The sequence below is a fragment of the Oncorhynchus clarkii genome, chromosome 32 (assembly GCF_045791955.1).
Source record: "Oncorhynchus clarkii lewisi isolate Uvic-CL-2024 chromosome 32, UVic_Ocla_1.0, whole genome shotgun sequence".
Taxonomy (NCBI): domain Eukaryota; kingdom Metazoa; phylum Chordata; class Actinopteri; order Salmoniformes; family Salmonidae; genus Oncorhynchus; species Oncorhynchus clarkii.
In genome coordinates, this window is record NC_092178.1 from 35,698,918 (window position 1) to 35,720,703 (window position 21,786).

The 21,786-nt window shown below is 44.0% G+C and overlaps 1 protein-coding gene across 3 annotated transcripts in view; it reads left to right on the forward strand.

Annotated features, from left to right (window-relative positions):
* LOC139391651 (angiopoietin-1-like) overlaps positions 1 to 5,741 on the forward strand; it is a 60,875-nt gene extending 55,134 nt beyond the window's left edge. For all 3 annotated transcript variants that reach the window (XM_071139050.1, XM_071139051.1, XM_071139052.1), the window contains exon 9: positions 3,219 to 5,741. In XM_071139050.1, the coding sequence (XP_070995151.1) occupies positions 3,219 to 3,382 (164 nt within the window). In that variant the 3' untranslated portion in view covers positions 3,383 to 5,741. The remainder of the gene's footprint in view (positions 1 to 3,218) is intronic.
* Positions 5,742 to 21,786: the final 16,045 nt, after the last annotated feature.

A 21,786-nucleotide genomic window follows, 5' to 3' on the forward strand; every position in this document is an offset into this window, starting at 1 on the left:
CCATAATGCTCTATTTAGCAGTAGAGGCTGCTGAGAGGAGGACGGTTCATTATAATGGCTGGAACGGTGCGAATGGAATGGCATCAAACACCATGTGGCATCAAACACCATTCCACCGATTCCGCTCTAGCCATTACCAGGAGCCCGTTCTCCCCAATTAAGGTGCCACCAACCTCCTGTGCTATTTAGTGATCTGGCAAGGGAGACCCCATAATGCACCACACTGAGAGATGGTACAAGAAGAGTCCCCACAAACCACCACCTCATGGCAGAAAGGAAGATTCATCTTATACTGAACAACATCATAAATGCAACATGCAACAATTTCAACGATTTTACTGAGTTAGTTCATATAAGGAGATCAGTCAATTGAAATTAAATCATTAGGCCCTAATCTATGGATTTTACATGACTGGGCAGTGAGTGAGTGGGTGAGTTTTTCCCCACAAAACGGCTTTATTGCAGACAGAAAGACTCAGTTTCATCAGCTGTCCAGGTGGCTGGTGTTAGACGATCCCACATGTGAAGAAGCCGGATGTGGAGGTCCTGGGCTTGGGTGGTTACCCGTGATCTGCGGTTGTGAGGCCAGTTGTCATTGTCCAGCCAGTTGGACGTACTGCCAAATTCTCTAATAGGATGTTGAAAGTGGCTTATAGTAGAGATATTAACATTCAATTCTCTGGCAACAGCTCTGGTGGACATTCCTGCAATCAGCATGCCAATTGCATGCTCCCTCACAGCTTGAGACATCTGTGGCATTGTGCTGTGTGACAAAACTGCACATTTTAGAGTGGCTTTTTACTGTCCCCAGCACAGAGTGCATCTGTGTAAAGATCATGCTGTTTAATCAGCTTCTTGATATGCCACACCTGTCCGGTGGATGGATTAACTTGGCAAAGGAGAAATGCTCATTAACAGGAATGTAAACACATTTCCTGGATCTTTTATTTCAGCTCATGAAACATGGGACCAACACTTTACATGTTGCGTTTATATTTTTCTTAGTATAGTAATGCATCCTGGTCAATTGTGTAGAGAACTTGGTTCTACTACAAGACCAACCTGACTCCGCCTAGCTCAAACCCTGACACTTGTTTGGGTTATTTTGGCACGGACCTGTGCATGTGGCATTGTACCACAGTACAGAGTAATGAGGCATGTGTGGAGCTTACTGCATCCTCTAACTTCTGCACCCACCACTCAACACAACAGCACATTAGGGGTTTCAAATGAGCACCACAAATGTCCATGAGCCGGGCACCAAGTGTCAGGGAGATTCAAAATGACTCTAATTCTCGGGCAATTGTATCCACTCGGACCGCATATTTTCCTCATTCAACCAGCCACTCTCACAATCCAGCAGTGTGCTTAACAGGGCACTGACTTCAATTTTTTTTTTTACCATATTCACTGTAATAATATTTACATATTATCAGTGCAGTAGTAAGCGGTGGGGGAAATAAACGCATTGAGAAAAACATTAGTAACCAAAGAGGAGAAAAAGATTAAGAAAGTAAAGTCAGTATGGCAATTACTTACATCAGAGGAGGTTGGTGGGAGGAGCTATAGGAGGATGGGCTCATTGTATGACTGGAATGGAATAAATCGAATAGTATCAAGCACATACACCAAATGGAAACCACATGTTTGACTCTGTTCCATTAATTCCATTTCAGCCACTGAAATTAGCCCGTCCTCCTATAACTCCACTGACCTACAGCCTCCACTGACCTGCATACAGTGAATTCGGAAAGTATTCAGACCCTTTGGAACAGCCTTATTCTAAAATTGATTTACTCATCAATCTACACACAATACCCCATAATGACGAAGCAAAAAAAGGCTTTTATACATTATTTTTTTTAAACGTAAATATTGCATTTACATAAGTATTCACCTCCCTGATCAAGGCTCTTCTCCCCGAAGGACAGTTCCTTCGACCTCGTGGCTTGGTTTTTGCTCTGACATGCACTGTCAACTATGGGATCTTATATAGACAGGTGTGTGCCTTTCCAAATCATGTCCAATCAATTGAGTTTACCACAGATGGACTGTAATCATGTTGTAGAAACATCTCAAGGATGATCAATGGAAACTGGATGCACCTGAGCTCAATTCTGAGTCTCATAGCAAAGGGTCTGAATACTTATGTAAATAAGGTATTTCAGTTTTTAATTTTAAATACATTTGCAAAAATTTCGAAAAACCTGTTTTCCATTTGGCGTTATGGGGTATTGTGTGTAGATTGATGAGGATTTTTTTGTATTTAATCCATTTTAGAATAAGGCTGTAACAAAATGTGGAAAGAGTCAAGGGGTCTGAATACTTGCCGAATGCACCGTACATACATACAGTACAAGCTCAGTCATACTGAACAGACTTAACTCAGGCCTACTGTATGTTCACTAGTGTAACTGAGGTGACAATGACAAAATACTATCCGGTTCTGGAAACAGATCACCAACTGTTTCTAGCAGGGGCAGCTGTTTTTACAAGATAGTAAAAGCTTGGCCCTGGAAACACAAGTCACAGGGAACCAATGGGAAACCTTTATTAACGTGACACCCATGCTAAAGGCAAGGACAGCGGTACTAACTGTGGGACTCACTGGTAGGTCTTCTGTGAAATGCCACAGCCCAAACTGGCACTGGTATTTAGGCCTGAGGGGAAAGGCTATGCCCCAACCTCCGATTGACACGTCACACCAGCCACACGATGAAATGGAAAGATTTGTGTTGCTCATTTTCATGTGCTCTTTGGTGCTAGTAATGTATTTGGATAAAAAAGTATATGCAAAGGTTAAGCGAGAAGAAGTAAGGGGTGCAACAGCGTCATATGCAGGGAATGCAATTCTTACAAATGCCATGCACAACAGAGCCTATTTGAGCCCATTCACCTTTACCCTTTCTCGAAATACCATTGGGTGTAAACAGGTCCCAAAAGTGGTTAACAACAGGTATCGGCAACCCCTGTGTACCTACACCACCGTGACCAGATACCTTTGTGATTATGTCTGAACCGCTGCTATAGCTAGTGTTGGAGTTCACGTAGGCACACTGTCAAGGTTCAACATTACAGAACCAGAACAGAGAAATTCAATGTGAAGTTTACGGTCTTTCTTTTAGCGTTTCATACACACTAATGTCTGTTTTTGTCATAGGGGTTTAAAAAAAATTGCATTCTCTCCCCCCTCCCCCCTCCGTTCTTGATCTGCCCAGGTTGGTGGTTCGACGCCTGCGGCCCGTCCAACCTCAACGGAATGTACTTCACCAAAGGGCAACACGTCGGGAAGCTAAATGGCATCAAGTGGCACTACTTTAAGGGTCCCAGCTACTCGCTACGAGCAACAACCATGATGATTCGACCACTGGACTTCTCATAGACATCAAGTGCATCTGAAATGGCACCCCTATTCTCTATGTAGTGCAATACCTGGTTCAAATTAGTGCACTATATAGGGAATAGGGTGCCATTTCAGATGCAGTGTTAGACCTTCTGCCCACGCTCTCTGTTAGACCACTGGGACAACTATATTGGGAGGAACGCGTCCTGCTTTACCCTGTTACTATCGTCTCACCATAACGACTTTGGAGTTTGTTACGGAGGTGAACTCTACACCACCTGGCTGTTGCTCGGTAACTATACTCCAGGTGTCGGCCTGGAAGTGTGGTTGGAGAGAAGAGGGCTTGTGGAACGAGAGGGGTCCCGTCTTATCACGTAGCTGAACTGCGACTGGTGAACTTGCTGCGGTTGGAGGACATACTTTAGCTTTGCTCTTTTTTATATTTGAGGCATCAACTCAAGTAGAGTTTAGCTCTCAGCTCTCACCCCAGGCCTGTGGACTACTGGACTCCTGTCCTTTTTGGGAACTAACTGCAACATGGCAGCTTTGTCTGTATGGGTAGACTACCCGTAGACTACATGAGAGACTGCATAGACTCTTTCAGACTACATGACTCCCTATGAACTCTGTGCATCTGGAATGTCCTCACAACCATACGGGAGATATATACATTTTTATAGAGGTGTGGCACAAAGACATTGGGACAGTGAACGATGTTTTGTATTTCATGCTTTTTATTCCTATATAGCCTAATACATTTGGAATGACGTGATGTTTTTTTTGTGTTTTTTTTACATAAGCCTCTCTGGATCGTTTCTGGAGAGGAAAAACCACAAGCTCACAGCTTACAAGGTCACCTTCCATATAACATGTTGGTCTAATAAAAAAAGTATGGCTCAGTATACGGTTTTGCTGCCAGTTATATAGTTGTTGTCCTGACAGAGTGCAACGATTATCTTCAAAGTTCAAGATGCCATGTTATTATTGGATTTGGCCACTGATGGGGATTTATCCGCATTTGCTATTGGCTGACAAACAACCAATGGTTGCCAAGGCTCAATATTTGTTGATGTATTTGTTGATTCCTCATTTAAGTACGAAAAAGAACATACTGTAATGAAGTCAGGTTGCATGTAATATTAAGTCAACTGGTATAACTGTGTATGAGAAGGACAACATTATTTGTTATACCAAACCAATTGAAGGTAGTGTATATTATATCATACTTATCTTTATCTTATGTATATCTGTATGATAATGGTCAGTTTCCCATCTCAAGTATTGTCATACATCTAGCCCCCTAAAACGTATATGAACATGGATGGTGTAATTCTAACTTTCCTGAGAGATTTGAAATCCTTTGGACATCAGATTTGGATTTTGCATTTGAAAACACTATAGTATTGGGCAATAGCAAAGTCTAGATGATTTGGACCATTCCGACCACATATAAAGCCCTACCGAGAAATGGTGAGTGCTTGGATCGGCGCTATTAGAGTGAAATATAATAATCTACTCAACAAATGTGTTACCAGTTTAAATGTTGGCCTAATTGATGTTATGCTGTCTACAATGACTCGATCCACGATCTCATACATGTTCCCTTCAAATGGTACTCCTCAGTTTGCTTTGCTTTTGCAATCCCATGGCTTTAAAAAGGGCAAGAGGTTATGTTATGGAGTGATCACCTTTTTATGACTTCGGAGGTGCTGTAGGGGCCTTGACAGAAATGTGGCCTGTCCATATTTTGAGCTCTAACCACTGACCAAAAGACACGTCCCGTTTTATAGGAAACGCCCCCACAACGTCCCTCGAATGTTTCTTTGCTCAGACAGACGACCGCACTGAACCCAATATCCAGACAGATCTGTCTCTTTCATCAATGCAGCTTAGAAACTGTCGTTTTAATAACGCTTAGCTGAGGCATAAAATGGATGATTCATTGATGTGTAGTGTGTGTACTTGTATTGCATTACTGCCAGCATGAAACAACAAGAAAGAATATACGGTTTAATATACGGTATTACTAAGGGTAGGCTGCATATACATGTTGAAGAAGGACACATGGTATCTGGAACTCATTACTATGAAATTCCATGTTTATTAACATACTCAAATTGTATAATTTAATGAGTGCATATGTAAAATTACTTTCCTGAGGAAAGCTACTCCTTTTCGTTTTTGTTCCTCCAGAATCGCTGTGGTGTTTGAAGTTGAACATAAAATATAGAAGTAATAATAATAACAGTTGAGAAACGTGCCTTAAATGATTCTGCTTTTACCTCATTAAACTGTCGATTTGCTATTTTATTTAAACTACATTTTTTTGTAACAAGTTGTCAAAATGCCATGTTTTTGGACGAAATAAAAAAAGCATGTGATGCACTAATGTTTTCAATCTGGTTATGCATTGGGTGTTTTTTTTAATGTACAATGTGTTGATTTTGAAACTGACCGCTTTTGGAGTCACAAGTCTCTCTCACCGCAAGTTCCTTTGACACATACACTCTCAGTTCCCACTGGGCACACACTGGTTGAATCACTGTTGTTTCAAAGTAATTTTTCAATGTATTGTGACATGTAATCAACGTGGAAAATACATTGGATTTGAAAAAAGTTATCAACCAGCACTGTTTTCATCTATATTCAACCAGCATTGTAAAAGTTGAGATTGGGGTAATCGTCAATTTAAATACATTAACTTGTTACGTCAATCTAATTTCAACATAACCATAAGAACTATGTATATGTATCACGACTCAGGATAAGACCCAGATACAGTCAGTTTGAATGTTTCACAGATGTTTATTGACCAAACAGGGGGCAGGCAAAAGACAGGTCAAGGGCAGGCAGAGGTCTGTAATCCAGGGCAGAGTCAGTAAGGTACAGAACGGCAGGCAGGCTCGGGTTCAGGGCAGTCAGAAGTCAGTAATCCAGGGCAGTGTCAGACAGGTACAGAACGGCAGGTGGAGCGATGGAATTCACACTTCTCTGCTTTCACAAAAAGCTGGTTCTCCAGGAGGCGTTGGAGAACCTGTCGGACGTTGAGCACGTGTTCTTGGGCGGAGTGGGAAAGACGAGGATGTCGTCGAGGTAGAAACAACAAATGTCGGTACATATATGTGTCTTATATTGGCTGAAATCTTCAATTCTTGTTAATATAACTGCACTGTCCAATTTACAGTAGCTATTACTGCGGAAAAATGCCATGCTATTGTTCGAGGAGAGCTCCTAACAACAAAATACTTTTTTCACCGCGATAGGTTTGATAAATTCACCTCTGAAGGTCAAATGTGTACTTACATTCTGAAATCTTGCTCTGGTTTATCATCCAAAGGGTCTCATGTCTCAACATGAAGTGTGGTTTGGTTAGATAAAATCATTTTTCATATGCTAAAAAGGTCCATATAGCATGTACAATCGATTTTGTACTTCCACTTGTTCAATTTGCAAAGAAAGGAATCTGTGAAAATCTAACCCTAAACATTGTTTCAACCTGTCAAATCACATCCGTATGTATTCCTCAGAGATCCTAGAACGTAACCAGACTTCACTATATCATTAGGAGTGTAGTATATCCTAGAGGACACCAAATTTGGTCAGAGAGTGACGCCTTCATGGCACGCCGATGATGCGGCCGGTCTTCATTTGATCGACTGTATCTTTGTCAAATAAACACCAATCGGGGTCAAACAAAGCTAGCTAGATAGCCAATGAGCTGGGCTTTATGGGAGTATAACCCTGTATATGTCGCAGGTGATGTAGGTGCTAATGTAGGTGCTAACCTTTTACGACAGCATGCCTTTTTTTTCTTTTGGACAAAAATGATAAGAATATTCAGAGTTATGAAGTTATGAAAACGGGTTGTTTTTGCAAATGTTGAACTTACATTATAGCTACTAATACTGGAAAAGCTAAATCCAAGTATACAGATTTGACGATATTCTTGCAGAAAAATGTAATATGAATGCAAATGTCTCCTTCAAATGTACCTGGGTGACTTCACACTAAATGTTATGTAGTTCGCTCATACTTCAAGTTATCCGTCTGAAACTTTGCACGTCCACTGCTGCCATCTTGTGGACATCATCGTAATTACAACCAGAGTGATGGCTAGAACTGGGACCTTTCTCTTGCATTTCAAAGATGGTGGTAGAAATTTTTTTTTTGTTTTTTTCTTTGTATTTTCTTCTAACAGATCTATTGTGTTATATTCTTCTACATTCAATTCACATTTCCACAAACTTCAAAGTTTTTTCCTTTCAAATGGTACCAAGAATATGCATATCCTTGCTTCAGGGCCTGAGCTACAGGCAGTTAGATTTGGTATGTCATTTTAGGTAAAAATTGGAAAGAAAGGGGGCTATCCCTAAGAAGTTTTCATATTTAATAATTTCTGCCCTCCGAATACATACAGTATCTAAGGGGCATTTTTCATTAGGGCAAATCTGCTCTGTGAGTATATCTAATAATAATAATAATAATAATAATAATAATCGCTTTGTAAATAAGGATGCATTATGAAAGGAAAATGACATGCACATGAGACAGTGGTAATATTTTTCATTTTATAGACTATAATACATGGCATCCAGGTAAGGATAACTAAAACATTTCTTTATTCATTAAAGACTATCAGAAAGAATGTTGGTACTTATTTATTTTGATCCAAAGTTATGAATGAGTGAGTCACTCAGCTTTATGTAGGTGCCGAGGCTATATGACTGCGCCATCAACTTGATTATTTAGCAGACTTGCTTATATTCAGTCAACACATATGTCTTAAGAATATCATGGAATATAATTGAACATTTTCGTTTCTCTTAGAATGAAAACCTTAGTGTAACAACAGTTTTAGTAAGTAATATGCTACAGTCCAGTTACAGCTTCTTCTGACCAAGCAGAAAACAAAAAATAAGTGTATTTTTTCGGGTGTGACTGCAGGACAGAGGAATAGCAATTCTTACACTATTATTATAAATTCAATCACATTCTTCGTCCTCATCATTCAGTTCATTGAAATGTTGAAGTTGTGCACAATTATCAGTTTCTATTTGGTTTATATCGCCCATTCATTGTCAGGTAGAGACACATTAGGCCTTAGGATCCAAAAGCAAAATCAGTTCTCTAACTCCCCCTTGGAGTGGTCTGGAGCAATGAAGCAGTGACGCAGGTTAACGTACTAAACCACAAAAGTCCTGTAAGATGCGTACACTTTCAGAGTTACAGTTACTTCATTATACCACCCTTAATGACATCACAAAATAATAAATCATATGACAGGATTATTCTTTAGATCCCCACAGACCATTCTTAATATTCCTATCTTATGAATATTGTGCCAAATTTCATTCTTTGGCCGTTAGAGTTATTGGCGGGAAAGGTCTTCTGTAGACAAAGGGATTTCTTTCCCAATACTGCAGGGCAAGAAAGAGAAACATGAGTTGCTTGTGGGCGATGAGACACAATTGGCCCGGATGACGCTGGGCAAATTGTGCACCACCCCTTGGGTATCCCGGTCGTGGCCAGCTGCGACAGAGCATGGAGTCAAACCAGGATCTCTAGTGGCACAGCTAGCACTTAGTTGCAGTGCCTTAGACCACTGCACCACTCAGGAGGCCCAACAGTTCCATTTCACACTATGCTGATCATATAAATCATTTATTATAACTTACTGGTTTCTGGCAGTTATTTATCCAGAGAAAGTGGAGTGGTTTTGGGCGGTAAATCCTGGTAAATCTGGGTAAACAGGTTCCCACCATTCAACTCTACTCTACACCTGATAAATGGCCCTAGACCCCTGTCTTCTACTTTATTAAGCAACCCATTTTCTCTGCCAGACTACGACCAGAAACACCCCTCTGATATTGCCCTACGCTGGGAACCTGATGGAAAGAGGAAGCTAGGTTGCTAGAAAGCGACATAGAGAAGGAGATGGAGTGTGGCCTGACCTGGGGAACATTCACCAAGAAGGCTGCAGACCAGATAAAGAGGCACTTTCTTGTGAGGAGGATTAAGAGGATTAAGTAAGTAAGCTCTGCAGTGCAGATTCTCTTCACTACGACTACACACAATACCCCATAATCCCAAAGTGAAAAAATGTTTTTAGACATTTTAGCAAACTTATGGAAAATTAAATACAGAAATATATAATTTACAAAAGTATTCACACCTCCTTGCTATGATGCTCTAAATTGAGGTCAGATGCATTCAATTTCCTTTGATCATCCTTGAGATACAACTTGATTAGAGTCCAACTGTTGTCAATTACATTGTTTGAACATGATTTAGAAAGAAACACACCTGTTTGATATAATATCCCACAGTTGACAGTGCACGTTAGAGCAGAAACTATACCATGAAGTTCAAGGAACCGTCCGTAGATCTCCGAGATAGAATTGTGATGAGGCATATATCTGGGGAAGGATAATAAACCATTTCTAGAGTGTTGAAAGATTTAAAGAGCACAGTGTTCTCCATCATTGGGAAATGTTTTAAAAAAAAACATTTTTAACTATCCAGCCTCTGCCTAGAGTTGGCCGTCCAACCAAACTGTGCAACCGGGCAAGAAGGACCTTGCTCAGGGAGGTGACCAAGAATCCAATGACCACTCTGACAAAACTACATAGTTCCATGGCACTTCACCAATCTGGGCTTCATGGGAGAGTGGACAGACAGAAGCCACTCCTGAGAAAAAGGCACATGAGAGCACACCAATTTGCAAAAAGGCATGTGAAAGACTGAGAGCATAGGCAAAATATTATGTGGTCTGACTCTTTGGCCTGAATGCAAAGCGCTATGTAGGGAGAAAACCAGGCACAGGTCATCACCTGTCTAACATCCTCCCTACCATGAAGCACAGTGGTGACAGCATCATGCTATGGGGATGCTTTTCAGCAGCGGGGTCTGGGAGACTGGTAAGGAGAGAGGGGGAAATGAATGGCGCAAAATACAGGCAAATCCTTGATGAGATCCTGCTTCAGAGTGCACACAACCTTATACTGGGATGAAGATTTACATTCCAACAGGACACAATGACCCCAAGCATACAGCCAAAGCAAGGCTGCAATGGCTTCAGAACAAGAAAATCGTTGAGTGGCCAAGCCAAAGCCCAGATCTGAATCACATTTAAAAATCTGTGGAAAGACTGCTGTACACCATCGCTCCACATCTAACTTAAGAGCTTGATCAAATCTGCAAGGAAGAATGTTTTTTTTTAAATCCACAAATCCAGATGTGCAAAGCTGATACAGACATTCCCAAGATGAGTCTGTAACCACCGCTAAAGGTTCTACTACACAGTATTGACTCAGAGGTGTGAATACTTGTGTAAATGAGATCCTTCTGCATTTCAATTTTGAGTAAATGTGCAAACATTTCTAAAAACATGTTTTCACTTTGTCATTATGGGATATTGTGTGCAGATGGTTGACAATTTGTATTTATTTAATCTATTTTGAATTCAGGCTATAATAAAAAGGTAGAATAAGGGGTATGAATACTTTCGGAAGGCACCGTACGTACCCTGCTTAGCTTTGGAAACAAGCTGTGTTTGTTTCAGCTGAGCTATCACGTAAACACATTTAGACTTTGATCAGCTTCCACGATCATTTGTGTAGACTCCTAACTTTTCTTACACAAGCTGTATGTGAAAGTAAATTCGTAATGAAGCTATGTTTATGTAGGCTACATTAACATCTGATTTTCCCAACAAATGATACCATCATCTCAACGTGTAGCTAGGTATACTTTAACTCATCCACGGTTGGTTGGGTCTTTGGAAGATTAGAAGTAGTTACAATTATCCCTATAAATAGGATGCCAAATTCATGATGCCCTAAAGTATGTGGACAACCCTTCAAAATGTTGAAGCACTGCCTCTAGAAGCAACGTCAGCGCAAGAGTGGTTCATCGGGAGCATCATGAAATGTGTTTCCATGGCCAAGCAGCTACACACAAGCCTCAGATCACTATGTGCAATGCAAAGAGTCAGCTGGAGTGGTGAAAAGCTTGTGGCCATTGGACTCTGGAGCAGTGGAAACATGTTCTCTGGAGTGATGAATCACGCTTCACCATCTGGCAGTCCAACGGACGAATCTGGGATTTGCCCGGATACTGACTGTAAAGTTTGGTGGAGGAGCAATAATGGTCTGGGGCTGTTTTTCATGTTTCGGGCTAGGCCCCTTAGTTTTAGAGAGGGGAAATCTTAATGCTACAGCATACAATGACATTCTAGACAATTCTGTGCTTCCAACTTTGTGGCAACAGTTTGGAAAAGGCCCTTTCCTGTTCTAGCATGACAATGCCCCCGTGCACAAAGCGAGGTCCATACGGAAATGTTTTGTCAATATCGGTGTGGAAGAACTTCACTGGACTGCACATAGCCCTGACCTCAACCCCATCAAACACCTTTGTGATGAATTGGAATTCCAACTGCGAGCCAGGCCTGAAGACCAACATCTGTGTCTGACCACACTAATGCTTTTGTGGCTGAATGGAAGCAAGTCCCCGCAGCAGTGTTCCAACATCAAGTAGTAATGAAAATTTGTTTTTCAACCACTCTGCAAATTTCTTGCCAACAAACTATAGTTTTGGCAAGTCGGTTTGGACACCTACTTTGTGCATGACACAAGTCCTTTTTCCAAAAATTGTTAACAGACAGATTATTTCACTTATAATTCACTGTATCACAATTCCAGTGGGTCAGAAGTTTACATACACTAAGTTGACTGTGCCTTTAAACAGCTTGAACAATTCCAGATAATGATGTCATGGCTTTAGAAGCTTCTGATAAGCTAATTGACATCATTTGAGTCAATCTGAGGTGTACCTGTGGATGTATTTCAAGGCCTACCTTCAAACTCAGTGCCTCGTTGCTTGACATCATGGGAAGATCCAAAGAAATCAGCCAAGTCCTCAGGAAAAAAATGGTATACCTCCACAAGTCTGGATCATCCTTGGGAGCAATTTCCAAACGCCTGAAGGTACCACGTTCATCTATACAAACAATAGTACGCAAGTATAAACACAATGGGACCACGCGGCCGTCACACCGCTCAGGAAGGAGACGCTTTCTTTCTCCTAGAGATGAACATACTTTGGTGCAAAAAGTGCAAATCAATCCCAGATCAACAGCAAAGGACCTTGTGAAGATGCTGGAGGAAACAGGTACAAAAGTATCTATAATCACCGTTAAACGAGTCATATATAGACATAACCTGAAAGGCAGCTTAGCAAGGAAGAAGCCACTGCTCAAAAACCGCCATAAAAAAAAGCCAGTCTATGGTTTGCAACTGCACATGGGGACAAGAATCGTACTTTTTGGAGAAATGTCCTCTGGTCTGATGAAACAAAATAGAACTGTTAGGCTACAATGACCATCGTTATGTTTGGAGGAAGAAGGGGGAGGCTTGGCAAGTTGAAGAACACCATCCCATCCGTGAAGCACGGGGGTGGCAGCATCATGTTGTGGGGGATCGTTGCTGCAGGAGGGACTGGTGCATTTCACAAAATAGATGGCATCATGAGGATGGAAAATTATGTAGATATATTGAAGCAACATCTCAAGACATCAGTCAGAAAGTTAAAGCTTGGTAGCAAATAGGTCTTAGAAATGGACAATGACCCCAAGCATACTTCCAAAGTTGTGTCAAAATGGCTTAACCTCACTAGGTGACGCTGGCCAACATCCAGTGAAATTGCAGAGTGCCTAATTCAAAAACAGAAATACTCATTATAAAAATTAATGAAACATACAAGTGTTATACATGGGTTTAAAGATAAACTTCTTGTTAATCCAACCGCTGTGTCAGATTTATAAAAGGCTTCACGGTGAAAGCAAACCATGCGATTATCCGAGAACAGCGCCCAGCAGAAAAATCATTACAAACAGTTAGCAGCCAAGAAGAGGAGTAACAAAAGTCAGAAATAGCGATAAAATGTATCACTTACCTTTGATGATCTTCACATAGTTGCACTCCGAAGACTTCATGTTACACAATAAATGTTTGTTTTGTTCGATAATGTCCCTCTTTATGTCCGATAACCTCCGTTTTGTTGGTGCGTTTTGTTTAGCAATCCATTGGAACAAAGCGCGGTCACAAAAGACAGACGAAAAATCAAAAGAGTACCATAAAGGTTCGAAACATGTCAAACAATGTTTAAAATCAATCCTCAGGTAGTTTGTTTCATAAATAATCAATAATATTTCAACCAGACAAAAGCTTCTTCAATAGAAAAGGAGAAACAAGAAAGGTGTGCTCCCGGTCACGCGCTGGACTCATATCTGTAAGTTTCCACTGTCCTCTCATTGAAAGTGCTGTATCTCCCTCATTTTTCAGAGTAAAAGTCTGAAACAATGCCTAAAGACTGGCCACATGTAAGGGAAGCCATATAGATCGTGAACTGTGTCCTAAGTGTTTGTATGGTGGATAGGCTTTCAATGGAAAAACAGTCATTTAAAAATAAAAGCACTTCCTGGATGGATTTTCCTCAGGTTTTCGCCTGCCATATCAGTTATGTTATACTCACAGACATTATTTTAACAGTTTTGGAAATGAGTGTTTTCTATCCAAATCTACCAATTATATGCATATCCTAGCTTCTGGGCCTGAGTAGCAGGCAGTTTACTTTGGGCACGCTTTTCATCCAAAATTCCGAATGCTGCCCCCTAGTGAAGTTAAGGACAACAAAATTAAGGTATTGGAGTGGCCATCACAAAGCCCTGACCTCAATCCCATAGAAAATTTGTGGGCTGAACTGAAAAAGCATGTGCGAGCAAGGAGGCCTACAAACCTGACTCAGTTACACCAACTCTGTCAGGAGGAATGGGCTAAAACTCACCCAACGTATTGTGGGAAGCTTGTTGAAGGCTACCCAAAACATTTGACCCAAGTTAAACAATTTAAAGGCAATGCTACCAAATACTAATTGAGTGTATGTCAACTTCTGACCCACTGGGAATGTGATGAAAGAAATAAAGGCTGAAATAAATAATTCTCTAATATTATTCTGACATTTCACATTCTCAAAATAAAATGGTGATCCTAACTGACCTAAAACAGGGAATTTTTACTCGGATTAAACGTCAGGATTTGTGAAAAACTGAGTTTAAATGTATTTGGCTAAGGTGTGAAACTTCCGACTTCAACTGTATACTGTACAATGTGAATAATATATATATATATGTCAATATCCAAAGGCAAAAGTGTGTTATTAGTATCATGAATTTAGCATATTTATAGGGCTAATGGTTACTTCTAAACGTCCAAAGATCCTATGAACCATGGATAAATTATAGTTGAAACGATGATGTTGATTCAAGCGTACCATTTTCCTATCAACATTGAAACAAGGTCAAATAAAATATGTTTAATCAAATATGAAGTTCAACATAATTATGTTTTTATGCAGAATTTTCAACACAATTTAAATGTATACATAGTTCTGAGGATTATGTTGAAATTTGATTGATGTAACAATGTGTTAGTCAGATTAAGTCAAAGTATTTAAATGAAAGTTTTACCCTAATTTGAATATTTACAACGTTGGTTGAAATGAGATGGAAACAGTACAGGTTGATTACTTTTTTAAAATCCAATGTAATTTTCACGTTGATTCCATGGCACAATACGTTGACAAATTACATTGAAACAACTTTGTTTAAACCAGTGTTTGCGCAGTAGGGTCCTACATTTCTACAAAAAGAGGCAATTTGCCATTCTCTCTTATGATAGTACCTTGGTCTTCCACACCAAGTCAAATAGAGGAGAAACACGGAGGAGAGAGACATGAGTGAGTCTTCCTACAGGACGTTTAGGCAAATGGTGCTGAGATTATGAGGACCCATAGGTGCGGGGCAGCTGCCTTTGTCTTCACCTCAACTCGGCCCCTCTATGCGCTGCTGTCTGCAATGACAGATGGCAGAGGTGTCAAACGATGCTGTCGGGCCCTCTGGTGTATCTTCATAGTAGACATTCCTGGGGCCTAATCAGAGGTTAAACAAATTACGTCTGCCTGCAAACTGCTGCTTATCCCTCAGCTCCTGCACTGACCTGACAGCCCTTACTGGAATGTCCTCAACACAGGGGCTAGGGTGGAGGGGGAGAAGGGTTCCAGAAATACAATGAACAGGAGCATTAGGGTCGGCAGCGCCGGTGGCATACTTCACACCAATAGTGTCTTGTGAGTGACTCCCTCCACTATAGGATGGGCGATGAATGATGGGGACTCATTCCACTGTGCAGGAGGCATGGATATTTTCTTCGTTCTGCTTTTCCATTGCAAAAATAGGATGTTGATGTCTTCAGAAGTAGACAGAAGTCCAACTAGGGGCTCACATGTTCAGGATGTTAGTTGAAGTTAAGTCTGACTCTAGGCCCCTCCTAAGCCCTCCCCACCTCCTGCCTCCATGGCCTGTTGGCTGTGCTGAAGACAGATCATTTCCTGTTTGCTGAAGGGGGGCCTGGGCTGCAGACGGTGCTGGGTGCAGGCCAAATCTGATAAGAGGAAAGACAGTACCTGCAGTGTCAACACAAAAGAGCCATCTCAACCCCCTGAGACCACCTACTCACACGGAGAATATGAAAACTAAGGGGAAAGCGGACATGCTTGTGTCTTTATGAAAACAGAATGTGTCCTTTGGCCCCCTCATTAACTTTTTAGATGTAAAAAGTCCTGCTAACTTCCGACTTAGATTTAGAAGAGTATTAGAATGGATATTTCCTTGAAGGAAAAAAAAACTGAAAAGTTATGATGTTCAGAATACTAAGAGCCACTGGGGTTTGGAAAGCACATTTATTTTGAGATGGTTACAGAAGTTTAGAGTACTTTGCTGTCATAACTGTCAAAACAAATGTAGCCACTGGCTGTTGTTACCTGCTTACGAATAGCCTAGGCCTACATAAATGATGTGTTCACCAGTACGTTCTACGGTTTTCCCTGAAGAACCCTTATCGGTTCCAGGTTCAAACCCTTTTTGGTACTTTAAGGTTTCCAAAAAGGGTTCTACCTGGAAACAAAAAAGGTTTCTACTACAGGGTCAGCCCGATAACCCTTTTTTCTAAGAGTTTACCTTTGGTGTAACAGTTAAATTCATTACTGTTGAGTCAATCATCTGGTGAAATGAAGTTAAGATGATGACTTCCTTATCCCAATGGGGAAATGTTGTGTGTTCCTCTGTGCATACATAAAAACAAAATCAAAGATAGACAAAGGATGTATGGAGCTCTAGCACCCTGACTAATGGTAAGATGAATCAGTCTGAATTACCTTGGAGAACTTGAGCCAGGTCTGGCATGCTAGCCAGTTGGATACAACAGTTGGGTGCCTTCATGGATGAAGGGTGTGAATAACAGCTGTTTACTTTCTTGGGGGAAATCAAATGTTGCTTTAAACAATTGTAAGGTGTGCGTACTGACGGTAGAGAAGTCAGGCGCAGGAGATCAAAGGTTGTGTTACAACAGCGCAGTTTAATTATAAAAATCACAGTGAACAAAACCCATATATACAATGGGACAACAACAAAAAACAGACATAACGTGCACAAGCACTTACAATAAACAATACCGGACAAGGACATGTGGGGAACAGAGGGTTAAATACACAACATGTAATTTATGGAATTGAAACCAGGTGTGTGGGAAGACAAGACAAAACAAATGGAAAAATGAAAGGTGGATCGCGATGGCTAGAAGACCGGTGACGTCGACCGCAGAACGTCGCCCGAACAAGGAGAGGAACCGACTTCGGAGGAAGTCATGACAGTACCCACCTCTTGGCGCGCAGCTCCAGAAGCGCGTCAACACCGGCCTCGGGGACAACCCGGAGGGCGAGGCGCAGGGCAATCCGGACAAAGACGGTGGAACTCCTGCAGCATTAAAGGGTCCAACACGTCCTCGACCGGAACCCAGCACCTCTCCTCCAGACCGTACCCCTCCCACTCCACGAGATACTGAAGGACCCTCGCCCGACGCCTCGAATCCAGTATGGAGCGAACGGAGTACGCCAGGGCCCCCCCGATGTCCAGAACTGGTAGAGGAACCTCGTGCACCTCAGACTCCTAGAGCGGGCCAGCCACCACTGGCCTGAGGAGAGACACATGGAACGAGGGGTTAATACGGTAAGTGGGGGGAAGCTGGAACCTATAACAAACATCGTTCACTCTCCTTGGGACTTTAAATGGCCCCACAAACCACGAACCCAGCTTTCAGCAGGGCAGGCGGAGGGGAAGGTTTCTGGTCGAGAGCCAGACCCGGTCCCCCGGTGCGATCACTGGGGCCTCACTGCGGTGGCGTTCTGCGTTCTCCTTTTGGCGCAGCACGGCCCGCTGAAGGTGAACCCGGACAGCTTCCCATGTCTCCTCCGCGCGCCTGAACCAGTCGTCCACCGCAGGAGCCTCGGTCTGACTCTCATGCCAAGGTGCCAGAACCGGCTGGTACCCCAGTATGCACTGGAAGGGAGAGAGGTTAGTGAAGGAGTGGCGAAGCGAGTTCTGTGCCATCTCGGCCGAGGACATGAACCCCGCCCACTCCCCCGGCCGGTCCTGGCAATAGGACCGCAGAAACCTGCCCACATCCTGGTTTACTCTCTCCTCCTGCCCATTACTCTCGGGGTGAAACACTGAAGTAAGGCTGATCAAGACCCCCAGACATTCCATGAATGCCTTCCAGACCCTAGACGTGAATTGGGGACCTTCATCAGACACTATTTCCTCAGGCACCCCGTAGTGCCGTAAGACGTGCGTAAACAAGTTCGGGCAGAGGGAGGAGACGACAGTACTTCGAAAACCGATCCACAATGACGAGGATCGCGGTGTTACCCTGTGAAGGGGGAGATCGGTTAGAAAATCCACCGACAGGTGCGACCAAGGTAGCTTCCCTCTGGGCAGGTGCCTAGGAACCTTACACTGGGAGCACACTGAGCAGGAGGAAACATAAACCCTCACGTCTTTAGCCAAGGTAGGCCACCAGTACCTCCCGCTCAAACCGTGCACTGTCCGACCGATCCCAGGATGACCAGAGGAGGGTGACGTGTGGGCCCAATAGATCAACAGGTCACGAACAGCAGACGGGACGTACAGACGCCCAGCGGGACAATGGACAGGAGAGGGCTCTGCATGTAACGCCTGCTCAATGTCCGCGTCCAGCTCCCACACTACTGGCGCCACCATGCAGGAGGCGGGGAGTATGGGCGTGGGATCCATGTGCCGCTCCTCTGTGTCATATAGCGGGGACAATGCGTCTGCCTTCACGTTCTGGGAGTCTGGTCTGTAGGAAAGGGTAAACACAAAACGGGTGAAAAACATAGCCCACCTTGCCTGGCGAGGGTTCAATCTCCTCGCTGCCCGGATGTACTCCAGATTGCAGTGGTCAGTCCAAATGAGGAAAGGGTGTTTAGCCCCCTCAAGCCAATGTCTCCACGCCTTCAAAGCCTTAACCACAGCCAACAGCTCCCGGTCCCCCACATCATAGTTTCGCTCCGCCGAGCTGAGCTTCTTCGAGAAGAAGGCACAGGGGCGGAGCTTCGGTGGCGTACCCGAGTGCTGAGAGAGCACAGCTCCTATCCCAGTCTCAGAAGCGTCCACCTTCACTATGAACGCCAAAAAGGGATCCGGATGGGCCAGCACGGGAGCCGAGGTAAACAGAGCCCTCAGGCAACCAAAAGCCCTGTTCGCCTCAGCTGACCACTGCAAACACACCAGGCCCCCCTTCAGCAGTGAGGTAATGAGAGCCACTACCTGACCAAAACCCTGGATAAATCTCCGGTAGTAGTTGGCAAACCCTAAGAACCGTGGTGGGAGTCAGCCAATTACACACGGCTGAAATACGGTCACTCTCCATCTCCACCCCTGAGGTGGAAATGCGGTAACCTAGGAAAGAGACGGACTGCTGGAAGAACAGGCACTTCTCAGTCTTGACGTACAGGTCATGCTCCAACAGGCGACCAAGCACCCTGCTCACCAGGGACACATGCTCGGCGCGTGTAGCGGAGTATATCAGAATGTCATCAATATACACCACTACACTATCCTACCCTGTCCATGCATGTCCCTGAAAATCTAATCTACAAAGGCCTGGAAGACTGATGGCATATTCATCAACCTGATTCCATAGCCTCCGTCTCCGCCTGTGAGAGGGATACACGTGACTCCTGGGAAGTGCAGCGTCTACCAGGAGATTTATCGCGCAATTGCCCCGTCGATGGGTGGTAATTGAGTCGCATTCTTTTTGGAGAAGGCGAGAGCCAAATTGGCATCTTCAGGGGGAATGCGCACGGTGGAGACCTGGTCTGGACTTTCCACCATAGTAGCACCAACCGAAACGCCTAAACACCTCCCTGAGCACTCTCGCGACCAGCCCGTGAGAGCCCTCTGTGGTCAAGAAACAGTGGGGTCATGACAAACTAACTAGGGTAAGCCTAGCACCACGGAAAACGCAGGAGAGTCAATAAGGAAGAGACTAATTTTCTCCTTGTGACACCCCTGCGTCACCATGCCCAGAGGAGCGGTGGGCTCCCTGATCAACCCTGACCCTAATGGTCGACTATCTAAGGCGTGAATGGGGAAAGCCACAGCCACGGTATTACGACTTCTGCCGAAGTCGTTGCCTCTCCTTGTTCGGGCGGTGCTCGGCGTTCGACGTCACCGGTCTTCTAGCCATCATTGATCCATTTTAATTTTCCATTGGTTTGGTCTTGTCATCCCACACCTGTTTTCAATCCCATTCATTACCTGTTGTGTATTTAACCCTCTGTTTCCCCTCATGTCTTTGTCAGAAATTGTTTATTGTCAGTGTAGTGTTGTTTGTATAGGTGCGCGACGGGTCTTCGTACCCATATTTGTTTGTATTCATTTTTCGATTTAGTGTTATGGAGCATGTTACTTGGACATTTATTAAAAGACTCCATTTTACACTTCGTTTGACTCTCCTGCGCCTGACTTCCCTGCCACCTATACACATATATCTGACACACGGGAACAATAGGGGTCCCTAAAATAAGGGCGAACGATCTATCTATATATTTCCCAGCCGATGAATCGACGAGCGCCTTATGCTGGGAATGCGGGGAAAACGTAACATACACAAACATATGTGCGACAGAGGGCTCCGGGTGAGAATGGTGCCGGCTCACCTGGGGCGACGCTAGAGTGCCCTGCCTGCTGCCTCGATACCCAGAGGAACAAACCCGGCACCGACCGGCATTGTGACCTCTGCGGCCACAGATGGTGCACGAGCTGGAACCCCCTCCGGTCTCCCTGCACACCGCCCCTCCCAGCTCCATGGGTATCGGAGAAGAGGTGCGAGGGGATGGAACCAACAGACCCTGATCTGAAAGTCTGCGAGTAGCCAGCAGGTTATCCAACCGGATGGACAGGTCCACCAACTGGTCGAACGTGAGGGTGGTGTCTCTGTAGGTCAACTCCCGACGGACGTCCTCGCGCAGACTGCAATGATAATGGTCGATCAGGGCCCTGTCGTTACATCCCGCGCCGGCAGCCAGGGTCCGAAACTCCAGGGCGAACTCCTGGGCGCTCCTCGTCCCCTGCCTCAGATGGAAGAGGTGCTCACTGAACTTCTCAAATTGGTCCAACGCCGCATCTCCTTCTCTCCACATGGCGTTAGCCCACTCCAGGGCTTTCCCGGTGAGGCACAAGACGAAGGCGGACACCCTCTCACGGCCTGAAGGAGCCGGGTGGACGGTTGCCAGGGGTAGGTCCAGCTGTAATAGGAACCCCAGTTCGCAGCTTTCCCATCATATTCCTGGGGAAGGGAGAGACGAATCCCACTGGGACCAGGAGAAGGAGGGGCGTGTAGTGGATACCCCGGTGGTGCTGGTGGAGGCGCTGGGAGAACTCCCTGTCTCTCCCAGCGGTCCATTGTCTGGACAACGCGGCCCATGGCGGTGCCAAGATGGTGGAGCATTGCTGTGCGCTCTCGGACGCGCTCCTCCACCTCTATACCCAGGGTACCTGCTCCTGCTGACTCCATAAGTTTGGTCCGGTATTCTGTAAGGTGTGTTTACTGGGGATAGAGAAGTCAGGCGCAAGAGAGCAAAGACTGTGTTACAACGGCGCAGTTTAATGATGAAAATCACTGTGAACAAAACCCATATTTACAATGGGACAAAAAAACAGACATAAAGTGCACAAGCACTTACAATAATCAATACCGGACAAGGACATGTGGGGAACAGAGGGTTAAATACACAACGCGTAATTGATGGGATTGAAACCAGGTGTGTGGGAAGACAAGACAAAACAAATGGAAAAATGAAAGGTGGATCGAAGATGGCTAGAAGACTGGTGACATCGACCGCCGAAAGTCGCCCGAACAAGGAGAGGGACGACTTCGCAGGAAGTAGTGACAACAATGAAAGGGGGCCTTGTATTTACATGCTAACATGCAGACGCATTTGCATTGTTGCTGTGTTATCTGATTTACCGA